Raw genomic sequence first — 14,501 nt, 5'->3', positions numbered from 1 at the left:
GCAAATGTTTTTGCAAAATTAACATTAAGCTGCAGTTTACAAATGAAATATACACTTGAAAAAATCAACCACCTTTAGATTTATGTAGAAAACTATATCAATGTTTTAAATTGAATAAAACCTTTTAAAAAAATTTCACACGACAGCATAACAGTGACTGCATTACTAAGTGCTGAACACACGCAGAACAAAGATACGTCTGCAAGAGGCTTATCTAAATTATACGTTATCCATATCTTTATTGATCAGGAATACCTTCTGATTCACATGAGCTAAAAGTTGGTAAACTCAGTGATTCATGATTGAGAGTCTCAGTTTGGAGCTTCCAAGCTTGGCACAAAAGTAACGAGGGTCTTTAAAATGAGTCCTGCTGCTGAGACATTAACAATGTTGTTTGAAACCAGAAGATCAGCTTCCATAATGTGTCTGAGGCCTGCAGTAAGTACCATTTCAGTGCCATAGCTGAAAGTCTGTTAAGCAAGTGTTTCAGAGTCTGGAGTTTAAAAACATAAAAGTTGCCTTATATGACATGGATAGCATAATATATATATAAAATCAATGATCATGAATGAAAACTGATCAACACTCAAGGAATAACCTACACCAATGCTTTCAGTACTTATTTCACAGATGTTCAGAGGCTTTCAAAATACTGCACAAGATTAAAAGAATCCACTCGTACAAACAAAGCTAATCCAGTTCTCTTTTTATAGAAAAGAAATTGATTACAGCTATCTAAATCCTCGCCATCTTGAAACTGTTCACAGGTAGAGACCTGCTTTTTATCAAAATGTGACTCGTTCTAAGCCTCTGGAACGAGCGTTTGTCGTTATACGTTTGGTAATACTGCACCGCATGTTGGAAAACTCAGCAAACAAAACCCTCTGCAATAGGATTTACGAAGCAGGTATTTTCAGCACAGCAGCGGGAAGTAATAGCTCCAATTACTTAACAGTTAGTAATTCAAAATGTGTTTTTTCACAGGTTGTAAAATACCATTTTCCCCTCTCATCAGGTGGGTAGAAAACAATCTGCAGTTTAGAACTGTAGCCAAAATTTAGATTTCAAGAAAGATTAGTCCAATTGGGATTTATGCCTGTGACAGTCTTCATACTTTTAGTTTACAAAGAATGAATTTATCAAACAGGTAGGTAAACTATGATTCATTCTCATTTTTCCTTCTGATTATAGGTGCAGGTTATACCTAAACTAGACGCTGTACCACTCTACCAGCATATATGTTAAAGCAAAGAAAAACAAAAAATGTGTGACTTGTTGATAGACACAATCAATCATCAGATTATGTATGATAACCATATAATTTTAGTTCTAGCACCAGAGCCCTCTTGGAACTTAAGTCACTGTGGGGCAACAAAAACACGAGACATGGAAATAAGGGAGCAGATGAATTGAGTCCACCTTACAGATTAGCTAATGAAAAGAGATGGTGCCTTAACAGGAGTGAGTAATGAGTTCCAGTGGCCAGACTCTGCCATATTCATGAGTAAGAGGAAAACGAAAGGAGAGTTTATTAGTTACCTGTTTTACTCATGCTGTAGTGCTAGGTTACCAGATCACCCCACTGGGAAATTACTTCTTTTATGGTTATGAACTGCCCAGCCTTTTAATTTGCCCGTGCTAGCCCAGATCACTGCCTTGCCAAACAGAACACTAGTTCTGTTATCCCTTAATTAAAGTCTGTTTCAAGTAGGGCCCTAGACCGGCAATGGCAAAAGTGAGGAAAAATCAAGGCCGAAGAGAAAAAAGGATGAACTAGCTAAATAGCTTGATTGAAACATGCTGAAAACCTCATAAATAAATATACCACTTTACTTGGATTGCTAGGGGCACCTGAACTGATGAATGAAGATGTAAGGTACAGGCAGACAAGGTTCCTTGGGTGAATTTGATATCTTTTATTAGACCAACTAGTTGTCTGCCTATATCCTTAGACCAACACAGCTACAACCTAAACCCCTGCAAGATGTAAGGTACATGCTCTTTATGCAGTCTAACAAGTTAACATTTCCTAAGTCAGTGTCCCTCCGGTTAGGACCGAGTCTCACTTCTCCTACGCTTGGTGCAGTCAAATAAAGCTTCAAATCAAACACTGGCCCTGAAACTTTAAAAGCATTGTGGGAACCTTCCTTTGCTTCTGAGCTCATCTTACAACCTACAAATGTTAGAATCAATTGACGTCCCCAGCGTCCTTTTCAAGAGCGGCTTTTACAGCCTCGTGCCGCTGGAGCCCTCGGTTCGCCAGACCAGCTTGCCTACGTACATCAGCGCAGCTAACGGGGTAGGCATCTCAAGTTTCTCGTTGCCCTTAGTATTGTTTTAAGTGGGCAAGATGCATTCAATTCTGCCTGCATACAGGATGTCCTGTTCAACTTTCTCGTCCGGCTGACTTAATACTAGTAATAATACATTTATTTTACTACTCTTTGATAGTGAATCATAAGGAAGGTGAATCCAGCTGTGCTCCTCAGTGGAAGTGGGAGCATGACCATCCTCTAGTCCTGACTGACTTAAAAAGGAGCAAACCTTACAGCCTACTGGTGCTAGAGCTGTCCCGCTTCCACGACGACTCGACGAGCAGCAAAAGCCCTGCCAACCTGGGGCGGGCCCCCTGCGCATGCGCGCGCGCATACTCACGTTCGGCTGCCACGTCCCGGCCAGGCGCGCTGGCTCTGGCCACGCCGGCAAAGCGGCGCCCAATGAGCGGCCGGGCCCAGCGCATGCGCAGTGCCGCCTTCGACCTGAGCCCCGGCCTCGCCCGCGCGGAGCGGAGCACCGCAGAGCGGAGCGGAGCGGAGCCCGGGCCGGCCCGGCAGTGCTGCCAGACGCCATGTGCGGTGAGTGAGGCGGCCCCGCCGGGGGCTGTGCGTGTGTGCGCGCGGGCGGGCGGGCTGCCCCGGGCCTGGGGGTGTGTCCCTGCTCCCTGGACACGCGTGTGTGCACGTGCGTGTGGGTGGGTGCGCGTGCATCCGTGTGTGCACGCATCCCTGTGTGCCCTTGTGTTTCTGTGTTCCTGTGTACGTATGAGTACGTGCGCGCGCATATACATGTCTGTGTGCACATGTGTACATTTCTGTGCATGTGTGTGCATCCCTGTGTGTACACGTGTACGTGTATCCTTGCACATGCGTGTGTTTACACGTGTGCAGTGACTCTCCCCCTGCGTGTGGGGGGAGCCCTGGGTGCTGCACTTGCGTGCGGCTCGGCGGCGTGTGGCTGATGCTTTGCTGGAAGGCGGTGTCCACGCAAGTCTGGGTGAGGACTGTGGGGCGTATCACCCAGGCTTGCTTTGATCCGCTGTTTCTAGAAGACCCGAATCCCACGGGTCTGAGCGTCAAGTGTTCTTAGTTTATTCCGAGGTGGGAAGGCGTGTCCGTTCCAGGGATGCAATGCCGGCATGCAGCTTCCTGCCAGGTCAGAAATGGGCAGCGTCTGGCTGGCAGTTGGGTGTTGGTGAGAAGCCTTGTACAAGTGTCGCTGACGTGTCAAGCATCCGAGGTGGGGTGCAGTCCCGCAGGTACCGGCCCCAGAGACTTCGTCCTATGGCCCTCTGGTGACGCTGGCCATTTGTGACGTTGGGTCTGGTTGTACCCAGAGACATGCTTCTCCAATTTTCTCTCCCTGGTCTTGGGGTGCAGTTAACCGAAGTGATTTAGGAGCCCACAGGAATTATTGGTAAGGGATAACTGATTCTGGATGGTGTTTTCTAAGTGTCCAAGATCTGTCCAAACCTCACGGTGACCACTTCTTTAGCTAAAGTCGTGAGTTTTTTAAGTAGTACAGACTAATGTGGATGTTTTTATGGTGATTTAAATGTCCCTTCTGCAGCTTGCCAACTTGAACCAGTGTAAGCCAAGTTTTGAAACATTTTTAGGTTGTCCACAAAGTGCTTTGTAATAGTCAGCTAAAGAAGTGTTTAAACTGGTGAGGGATGTGCACAAATCAGTATAGCATGTGATGCCACTTAGATGCTTTGAAAAATGTTGCCTGTGGTCTGGTTTCTCTTACTGATAAAATCCAGGGATGTCTTGTATCTAGTGTACCAGGCACAGGAATAAGGCCAAAAAATGTCCCTGTGTTCCACTTTCTTTTCTGTCAGATTGGTTGTACGGTTGCTCCTCCTTTTAAGATTTGAGCTGTATGTGTTTTGCTTCCCAAATTTCCACCTTTGAAGGTTTTCTTTTTATTTGTGAATACGACTTTGTCCTTGAGTTCAAATAGAAAATCTATTCTTTTTTTTTTTTAAATCTGCCTTGCATGTGTCTGCCACTTCCTCGCCTCTTTGAGATTAGCTGGAGCGTTTTATTAAGTGTCATAACAAAGCTTTCTGTAACTGATGGGCCCAAATACTGTCACATGAGAGTGACCCTTGAATTATAGCATGTTAGGAAAAAGGACACAATAATTAGTACACTCTCATGGACCCAGCGAAACAGACTTCCACCTTCAGCTTCCTCTGAACCTGAGGAAGGGTGCGTCTTGAAAGCTTGCAGAAAAAGATTTTTTTTTTTGCAATTTTGTAGTTGGTCTCGTAAAAGGGATCATTTCTGAACCAAGAATGCCAGAGTTTTGCATTCCTTTTTGTCTCAGAACAACAGGGCTACCAAATGCATCCCTGAAACAATTTATACTGTGTGCTTCATCTTATATTAAGCATGATGCTAATTTGGCTCAAAGTGGAAAGTGGGAGAAAGCTAAGAATAGAATAGACATTTATTTCCATAAATAGTTTGCTGCAAGTATAGTGCTTATTTTGGTGCACTGTGAATCTTTCTTCCTGGAAATCCAGCCTTAAAAGTGTTTGTATCGATTGATTCTGCTTTACATTTTTTTAAATTCTATTGAAAACTGTTTGGGATGTGCTTGTGCACTGGATACCTGCAGATATAGTCCCCCATTTCCCTTTTTCATGTAAGCAAAACTGGTTGTGGATGTTTAGCCATCCCTTTAAATACATTGGAGCTTTTTGCTCTGCCATTGCGTCTTTACCTTGTTCCACAGGGTCTGAGTAGGCAGAGATCTGTTATAGGAAGTGAGAACAGGGTGCAAAATACACTTGTTAATTAAGGGCATTTGCAGGTAGGGCTGGGACTTTAAGTTAAAAGTGTAAGCATTGTAGGATTTTACTCCTTCCCCTTTTTGACCTTTGAAGCAAATTTATGCAATGATCTGATAGCATAAAATATTCCTATGTGCAAGTACCCAGAGAAACAGCAAGGCTGTAGGTCAGGGGTTTTCAACTTTTTTTTAACATGTGTACCCCTTCTCTCAAGTTCTAGTTCAGGTATCCTGTTATATTTTTTTCTTGTTTTTAAGGGGGGTTGAGGTGTGCAAATCAAAGCCCCCCGTGGTGAGGGAGGGAGTGGGGCTGGGGCTACACAGCTGGGGCAGAGCATGGGACGTAGCCGCAAGCGGCTTGTCCAGGAAGCGCAGGAAGGATGTGACAGCTCCCACTGGTGCACGCACCCCTGGAGGTCATGGGGGCATGTGCCCCTGGATCTGCATATGGGGCAAGGGCAGGCTGGCCCAGCGGTGGCGAAGGAAATGGGGCTGGGGCAGGGGTGCAGGACTGAGTTGCGTGGGGGGCAGCTCCAGCAGCTATACGCATCCCTGGGAGGGCACGGTCGGCGTGTGCCCCCAGATCTGTGCGGGGAAGGGCTAAGGCACCGGTGTCAGGCTGTTCCTTACCGGGGCTGGCTGTGCTGCACTTGGGGTGGGTGGCAGTGGCAGTGCTGGGAAGGGGCTATGGTGGGGGCTACAGTAAACTGAGGAGTGGCTGCAGTCTTCCCATATTCCTATCCAAGCATTGCCTATATTGAAATGACCGAGTGAGCTTAATTGTTTGTAGAAGACATCCATATGCTAGGACAATGGGTATAAGAACCGGTGCAGATGACAGCTGTTGCTTGTATATTTTTATGTTCATGCTATTAGCATTTCAGGACTGCTGTTGACAAGACAGTAATCTCTGTGCTGTGACATCTACTTCAGCCGACCTGTGACATGTTCTGGTGACACCTTCTCACGTAGAGAAAGTTAATCTCTAAATTAATCTTTAAAACTATTCCCCATTCATTCATCCAAAATACTTTTTTCCTGCTAGGTAACTGTTGGATATTATTTTGCGCTGTTCATAATGCTCATGGTAGAGTACATTTGCCTGTTTTTGTGCTTTGGCTTGGGAAGGTTTTTGAATGACTGCCTTAGTGCACAGTTTGCAAGCCAAACTGGTTTACCTGCTGTAATCTGGATGCATTTCCTGAGTCTTGTGTGAGTGCACCTGACTGGTTTGGACACACCTCAGAAATAGTTGAGAAAACTGGTTTTTCAAGGTGACCATGTCTGATAGACTTTTTGTAAATAATTAAAGCAATCAGCTAGGGTAGCTGTGTTCTTCTTTTCAGACAGAATAATTGAAATGCTGAGTAAATTTAGGTCTAATTTTATTTATAGTCACAGAGGATGAAATCAAGCTGATGAAAACTGTCATCCCATGAACGCTATAGCACAGCTGCCTGGATCCGTTTGTGGAAGCACGACCTATTCACTTAGCCTGAGCTGGGATCCTAGATTTGATGGACCAGTTGCCTCCTTTAGTTTGCACTAATCTTGTTTCCATCTCTAGAGACCCTTGTTTATATAGCAGTAGTGAAGAAGACACCATCAGGAATGCGTTTCCGTGATACAGTGCTTGTTTTTCCTGCTGTTTTTGTTTTCTGGACAGTGAGAATTTGATCTAAATATAAGCTAGCTCTCCCCTCTACAAAGAGCAGCCATAACAAATGTCTGCTCATTTCTGACCTTGAGGTTATTTGGATTGTGCAGATTTCATGTCCTCTTGGCACTGAGTTGTACACAGTTTTCCAGCCTGTTGTAGCCACCAGCAAGATCGGAAAAAGGCCTGGACCTGCAGAGTGGTGGCCGCCTCTTACTCTTATTGGAGTCAATAATTGAGGACTTTGGGTACTTTCCTGCCTTGGGCCTTGGTTATGTACTGATCTCTGGGGCTCGTGTTCAATGCTGTTAGCATTTGATTTAGCACTTGTTTTTTGTCTTGGTTTCATGTATAGAAAAGCATTTCCTTCCCTTTCCTTTCTCTGCTTTGAAGATGTTTTTATTTAAATGCACATTTAATCATCCCCACAGACCTTGTTAAAGAAAATGAGACCCCAGTAATTATCAGTAGGACACAGTACTCCTTTGGTGTCAGAGCAGTGATTAGTCAATAGAGGCATCTTTTGGAATTACTCTAAAAATATAAGGAATAAGAACTCATGGTAGAGGTGGTATCTTTTATTAGACCAACTACTTAATTGCAAAAAAAAATCTTTAATTGGGCACAAACACCCTTCTTCAGGCATAGGAGAAAAGGTTGTAAAAGTTTTCCTGGGTAGAATTATAAACATATAACGCACTCACTCATATGGCATAATACATTGTACATATGTTACTAAACTGAGACTTGATGCTTTTCTTCACACACACTTGATTAGGAACCAACATCCCTGATGAGCTCATAGTAATTTCACATTATAAAACCAAGGCTTTTGTTTGGAGGAGTGTCATTTGTCACTCTTAATGGATCTCAGTGATTGAGTTATTTTTGGTTACATTTTTCTTTCTCATTTGTCCTTATTTCAACATAGCTTATTCAGCTACGACAAACTATTGATGTTGTCACAAAAAAAAAAAAGCTTTAAGTATCCCAGCCAGGGTCTGCAGTTCTGTGTCCCTTGGCCAAATGACTTTTGTATTCAAAGCTGCCAAAAGTGCTACAATAAGGACTTAATCGTTCTTTTTGGTGCTTTAACTAGCACCTTCCTCCACTTCAGTATTAAAAAAACAGTCCTAGTGGGTAGGGTCCAGGTTGCAAGGTTCTGAGCTGCGACAAAGTTGAATGAGAGGTGACGGTTCATAGTTGAGACTACGCCTATATTTAAATAGATTGCGTTGTAAAATGAATTAGTGAGTATGTCTCCGTTAAGGTGACTTTGTCCTGAGCATAGACAGGAAAGGGGTGTGTGAGGTGTACAATCTGTTGAAACATGTTTTTTGTTATGCTTTTTTAATTCGTAGCTTTTAAAACATAACCTGTCTTGTTAGGTCTGAGATGGCCCTGTGGGCATGCCTGCAATATAGGCCAGAAAGACACGAGTAGCCTATCAGATGTTCTGCGAACTTGAATTACTTATAGGGCCTTTGCCTCTCCCTTTCTCATCCAGATTTTCTGAATGATAGGAACCATCAGGAACAGAATGAAATAGTGTTCTTGTTCCCTCTGCATTTAGTTCATCTAGCAGGTGACTCAGCTGTGCTAGGTGAGAATCACATGCATGTGTCATGCCATTGCCATTGCAATCACATTTTTTTTTTTTGTTCTTTGATTATCATCTCTCTTTCTGACTGGTGAGGCCACTCTGGCAGCTCTTGCCTGCGAGCTGTATCTACAGGCTACTGAATAGTGACTGCATTGCGGGTGCTTTAAATTTAAATTTGTACCCTCAGGTGAAACTGGAATTTCAGTTCTGCAGGAAATGCCTGAACGTGCTTATTCTGAAACAGGACAGAAATGAAATTTCATTGCGTCTCACAGAATAGTGAGATACGGAGTTTGGTTCAGAAAACTAGAAATGAGTTTTCATTTCATTTCAACTCTACTGCAATGTTCCTGGGGGCCCCAGAGCTGGCAGGGAGTCTGGGAGCTGGGACTCCCAAGGCTTGCATGCTGTGTAGGAACTGGGGATCCTGATAACCCAGGAGCGGGCAATTATTTCTGGTGGAGGGCTGCTTGCTGAGTTTTGGCAAGCTATTGAGGGCCGCAAGACAGGCAGCCAGGGGCAGATAAATATTAATTTTGTAAATTTTTTAGAGGTCCCACGGCCCAGATAGAATGGCCTGGCGGGCCGCATTTTGCCCACCCCTCTGATAACCCCAGATCCAGCACCATTTGTTTGGGCTTTCGAGATCTCAGTTGCTTAGAAGCCTGAGCTTCAACATCCAGGTGAGACGACAGTAGACTTACTTCCATCTAATGGAAATGTGCCTGATTTCCTTTAGAACTCCATTAAATTCAGCATGTTCCCATGGAACCTGATGATTGCAGTGAAAGGGGGAGAAACGTCCCTTTGGAAATTTTCCCGGTAGCTCTACATGTAACTTTTCAAACAGCACAGAGCTGTGCCATTCTTATTGCTTGTTCTGCCTGAATAGTACAGGGTCATTATTGGTACAGAGAAAGGGAGTGCCGCTAGTGAGCCATTGCATTTGCGATCGCAGTGCAGTTTGGATATGAAGGAAGGGTGGAGTGGAGTTGCTGCGTCTGTTATACACCTGCCACGCATATAATATGGTAGGTGACGTTGCAGTTTGGTGTTGGATGAAGGGATCCCATGGCTTGGTCTCTGTTTCTGCCAGCCTACTACCTCACCCTAGTTTCTGAGAGTCAAATGGAGTCTTTTAATCGAATGTATTGTCACCAAAAGCAAAGGACCTGCACACCAAGTTTTCTTACAGACATCAACGTATAACTTCGTGTGTCTTCAGTGATTCTAGTTCAGTCATATTCCCTTACACAAGTGTTATTAATTGCATGAGAGGTAGCTGAGTGCCTGATCTGGTCTGCAGAATCTTCCTTACCGATAAGCAGGGAGAAGGAAAAAGCTTTAACTGCAAACAGAAGATTTGCTGTAGATAGGGGGGTCTGATCTACCAGAAGCATTTCAGTGGTGCGTCTGCCAAAGTCACCATCCAGGGTGGGCAAACTCCATGTAAGAGCTATATATATTTACAGAGAGGCAGAACACTTAAATATCTTAGAAAATACCAGGAAAAACCCCTATCAGATGCAAACATGTTTGGATTTTTGTTCAGATGTTGATTGAAGTTTTCTCAGTGGTGTGCTGAGCCCAAATTTGTCCTAATGCATGAAAACCAGAAGTGCAACGGACAAGAAGTGTAATGCAAAATAGTGAAACAGACTCATCTGTTATTGATCCATGCATCAACAGGAAAAAAATGCTGTAAACTGAACAGATTCTTTAAACTGAACAGAAACTGAAAGGGTTCTTTAGCTGTTCAGTGTTTAATCTGTCTTCTTAAGTAATGCTGCTAAGGAGATTTAAATCTGAACATTTCACCTGAAATGTCACTGTCTTTTTATAATAACCAGACTTCTTATGCTGTTTATTATTTCTAAACTATTATTGCATTACCTTTCTTCTTCTTTTCTCTAAGCATTCTGAAATCTGCTTGTCCTACTTCACCTCTGATACATAAACTCCCTTGATCCTAGGTTAGTTTTAGAAACTTGCTGCCTAATAGGGTCTCTGTTGTCATCCTTCGCATGTTGTTCCTTTTGAAGCATCTCGTTGGGTATTTTTACCTTATTCAGTTGTGATCGCTGCGTTTCCTTTACTTGACAGTTGTTCAAAATCTTTGCATTTTCTGGTGTCAGGAGCTAATACTCCTTTTAATCTTTTTTGCCTTTTGTGACATTTTTAGCTCTGTCTCCACCTTTCTTCATTGTAGCCCTGGTATAAGCTAGGTTTAGGTTTTGAGTTTTTGGGGCGGGGTTTAAGTAAAGTTTTAGAGCCCAAGACCAGCCCCAGGCTAGTAGCTTTTCAGATGGAAGTTTTCTGTCAACCTTTAGAGCAAAGAGACTATAATAGATAGCAGTGTGTCCCAGTCATATTTCAGGCGAACCGTTTTTAAGTGAGAGAGGCAGACTTTAGGAGTGTTCAGTGCATGGCATGTTTATTGATAAAATTAGTGCTGCAGGTGACTTTGTGGCAAGGCCACTAGAAAGTGGGCAGAGACCCTAAAACCACCAGAACCTTGGATTTCTCTCAGTTTGGACTAGACTTTTTTGATCTACAGAGACTCGGAGGTCAAAAGAGCCATTATTCCTTGAATTGTTCAGTTCCTGTTGTCCACACTTCCATATCTTGTGGCCTTTAGTATTTCTCTCTAGCTTTAGATGAGAATTTGCCAGCACTTGTATTTGTCCTTCTGCACACTAGAATTTGCCCAGCAACAATAACAGGGGCTGGAAATGGACAGGAACACACCTAGCTTTCCAGGAGTTCACTAACTGCAGTCTATGGAAGGAAGCCTTGTAGGTCTGCAGACTGGCCCCAACAGAAGGAAGGAGGTGTGATTACAGGGGGGTTGCATGCCATCATTACAGCAGGGTTGTCTGTAGATATTGTCTGCCTCTCCTTCTCACCTATGCTGGAGGAAGAGAATTTTGCTCAAACTCATAGGGTACTTCCAGCGTACATGGTTGTCTTAGCATGTGAGGAGTCTGGTCTTTTCTTGTGCTGAAACTAAAGGTTAACCAGCCCCTGCACCCTTTCTCTTAAATTTCAGGCATAGCAGCAATGTCGTGCGATAGAGGCGAGCCCGTAGTACTGTCAGAGGATCTCCCTGGAGCCTCTAGAGCCTTTTCAGAGATCTGTGTTTGTTTAGGCGTGATTGTTACCACTACTAGAAACTATGGTTAAGACCTGGGGACTCCCAATGTGAAGTGCTTTCTAAAAGACAGTGCTTCGGCAGATTAGGTATATTCGAGGTGCTCAAATTGAGCTTCCAAGAACCTGGATACAATGGAAAATGTGTGTTCAAGATGTTGCTGAACTGAGCTTTAGGAAAAATCCAGGGAGGGAGCCGCCTGCCAGCTGTGCTCCTTTTACCCACTGCAGCAGCAAGCAGAGGACTCTACAGCTGCTTTGCCAGTTGTGGAAGAAATTCTTTCACAAGCCCCCGCTACATGGGGTGGTGCTGCTACTAGATTTTTTTAGATGGCTCAATGGTGCAGAGCTGCTAATAGACTTCCAGAGCAAGTTAAAGCTTCTTCACCTCCTTTTTCCCAGACTAAAAGGTGTCTATAGTTTGGTCTTGGCTACGGTGCTTTGGCTCCAAGTACGGAGGCGGTCCTAATATTGAAGAAGGCCTGCTTTGTGCACCACTCATTGGGCCTTTGTGTATCTTATACTGCTGGAAAAAATGTTTTCAAAGGTGTCTCACTGCAACCGCCAAATGCTCAGCAGTCTAGAGCACACAGCAAAGGGCTCACTGGTACCCTGGCACTGGTACTGCTGGCACCCAGAGGGCAGGACTCGAGTGAAATTTGCTGCTGTGCATGTCAATAGAAAGGTAACTTGCTGGGTCAGAATTGGGAAGGCTACTTTCTGTGAGGGACTTTAGTGCCATATCGATGTTTGTAGAAGTGCCTTTACAAGTGATTTGGTAATTGGATGCCCAGGTGCTCAAGTCACTTTTGGAAATGGAAATTCCTAAGTCAGTTCCATGCTTTTTGAGCCCTTACCCATTTATTACCTAGTCTCTTCTTGTTTCCCTAATTACACATGCAAGTACTAATGAGGTATTTTGAAGGAGGCTTGCCTTGGATCTTGTGCACGATAAATGGCTCCTGGGATATTGCCAGAATGAAGTGGAAAGAACACGATTGAACCCCAAATGCCTTTAAATAGATTTGCAGTGCAGCTGCCTTGTTTACATTATGCTCAGTTTGTCACTGCCATGTATAACAGGAACACCCTCTTGGATTTATGTTTGGGGGCTTTCTAACAAATCTGGAAAAAAAGGATTTTACAGCTGCCTGCTAATAAAGCAGCCTGCTTCGTGCTCAGATTGTGAGACTGGAAGTCATTTAGAGGTTTTTAAGAGGCGGGGTTATCACCGAAGTACGCAATCCTTCAGCCTAGATGATTCCTGCTTGGAGTGTGTTCAGCTCTGGGCAGGAGGGCTGGTTTATGCTTGAAGAATGCACGGTTTTTTGGAAACACAGCGAACTGTCTGTCTGTAATAGCAGACTGCAGTTCTTGCCAAAGAGGTTGGGATGGTTTTGGAGGAGGAGATGGGGAAAGAAACAGGGGCTTGTTATGCTGAAATAGCTTTGGGATGCAGCAGAGACAGGCAGTGACTTAAACATTTCCTGTATTGTCTGTAGTTTTGACTTGGAAGGCTCGAGGAGGAGAGTCCGTTCCACTCGCCCTTGGTTGGGATGGCAATGCGCAGAGTGTGGTGGTGCCTTCTATTGACAATAGCTATAGCAGCAGCAGAGACTGACTGCGCCTTTGTACTCTGGAAACGGAGTAGCCGCAGACATGGTAGTTGCAGGGGACCCTACAGGATGAATGGGAAGTTCTCTTCTCCCCCAGCTTGAAAGGATCGTATGAGAAAGAAGAACCTGCCTCCACTGACTTCTCTTTCCTACTAAGGGCATAGTGGAGGGAAAAGGTGCTTTCTTTGGAAGAGAAAGAGAGGGGAAAAGAGAGCAATCCCATTTCTGTTGTCGTGTTCACTGCTCGGTTTGGAGAGGAGGGAGTGCAAGTAAAGAAGGCAAAGCTTCCCTTCCGTGCCATTAGCTTGGGGCTGGAAAGCTCTGAACTTGTCATGAGGTCTGTATGAAAGGGTTGGGGAAGGTCAGCACGGTTTAGGTATGACCAAGATGCAAGTCAGCATCTTCTTTGCTGTCTACTCAGGCTACCGGGTACCCGGTGAAAGTTGGAAGGCTTTGTAACAAAAATCTGTATCTAATGCCTGAATTTCCTGCACCCGCTCTAAGTATGAAATTACTCAGACAATCAGAAAGCTTTCAGTTACTTAAGATGATACTAGTTGCACCACTGGAGAACATGATTTGACAGACATTCCTGTAGTTCTTGTGTGTGCTGGTACACCTGGTGTCTGTACTCATGCAAAGAGTACTTCTAGGAGTAAGGTTAAGGAGAAGTATTGCAGTCAGCCTCTTTATCAAAGTGACCAGCGATATGGGGCATGTCTGTTTATAAGTGACCTTAGCATCAGACTCATTTTCAGAGCCTCTGTCTTTGGGTCTTCTCAGTGTGTCTCAAATAATAGTAACTCTGGAAACTTGCATGTATAGGGTTAAATTTGTAAACTTGTGCTTTGAGATTGGCCAATGCTTATTTTTCCTACAAGGTGTGTTTAGCAGGGGATTTGATTGAAATCAAATCTATGTAAATCACCAGTCAGGAAGCTTCAATTTAATTGTTTTCTACAAAAAGTACATTCTTGTTGTTTGATATACCCTTAATATATAATTCACAAGTCAGAGATAGATGTAGGTTTCATTTTTAGAAGGCCGCACTATACATTTTAAAGCAGTGATTTATTTTGATATGTTTTCAGATTAGTTTTGCAAATGCAGCAGAAAACTGAATTATAACAAAGCTAATTGAAACAGATACTTGTGAAGTCATTGGGAGGTGAACTATCTCCAATTCACTAGATTAATCATAGATATTGGGGGCTTGTTTTTGCTATGCTGTATTAGGAGCACATCAAATGAGCACTGCAGCCATATGTTATTAGTTTGGGGCTTTCTTCACTTTCTTCTAGATTTTTTCTCGTATTTGATTTCTTCTCTCTTCTATGGCCTGGCAAGCTTGCTGCCGTGATAGAATAGTTTGGAATGGTTTTTGCTTCTACCGTACCAT

At 43.7% G+C, this 14,501-nt stretch overlaps 1 protein-coding gene and 1 long non-coding RNA gene across 3 annotated transcripts in view; one reads left to right on the top strand and one right to left on the bottom strand.

Annotated features, from left to right (window-relative positions):
* Positions 1-64: 64 nt before the first annotated feature.
* On the bottom strand, positions 65-2,651 carry LOC109282018 (uncharacterized). The gene is made up of 2 exons (XR_002088898.2): positions 2,550-2,651; positions 65-493 (listed from the first exon to the last, which is right to left on the bottom strand). It is a non-coding gene; the product is annotated as an uncharacterized LOC109282018 (long non-coding RNA).
* A 95-nt stretch (positions 2,652-2,746) lies between these two features.
* The window catches only part of GFPT1 (glutamine--fructose-6-phosphate transaminase 1), a 52,095-nt gene continuing 40,340 nt past the window's right edge, over positions 2,747-14,501 (top strand). For both annotated transcript variants that reach the window (XM_014609789.3, XM_014609787.3), the window contains exon 1: positions 2,747-2,855. In XM_014609789.3, the coding sequence (XP_014465275.1) occupies positions 2,849-2,855 (7 nt within the window). In that variant the 5' untranslated portion in view covers positions 2,747-2,848. The remainder of the gene's footprint in view (positions 2,856-14,501) is intronic.

This window comes from Alligator mississippiensis, chromosome 7 (genome assembly GCF_030867095.1).
Source record: "Alligator mississippiensis isolate rAllMis1 chromosome 7, rAllMis1, whole genome shotgun sequence".
In the NCBI taxonomy this organism is placed as follows: Eukaryota; Metazoa; Chordata; order Crocodylia; family Alligatoridae; genus Alligator; species Alligator mississippiensis.
The sequence above is the reverse complement of the archived record's forward strand: the minus strand, read 5'-3'. Positions and strand labels throughout refer to the sequence as shown.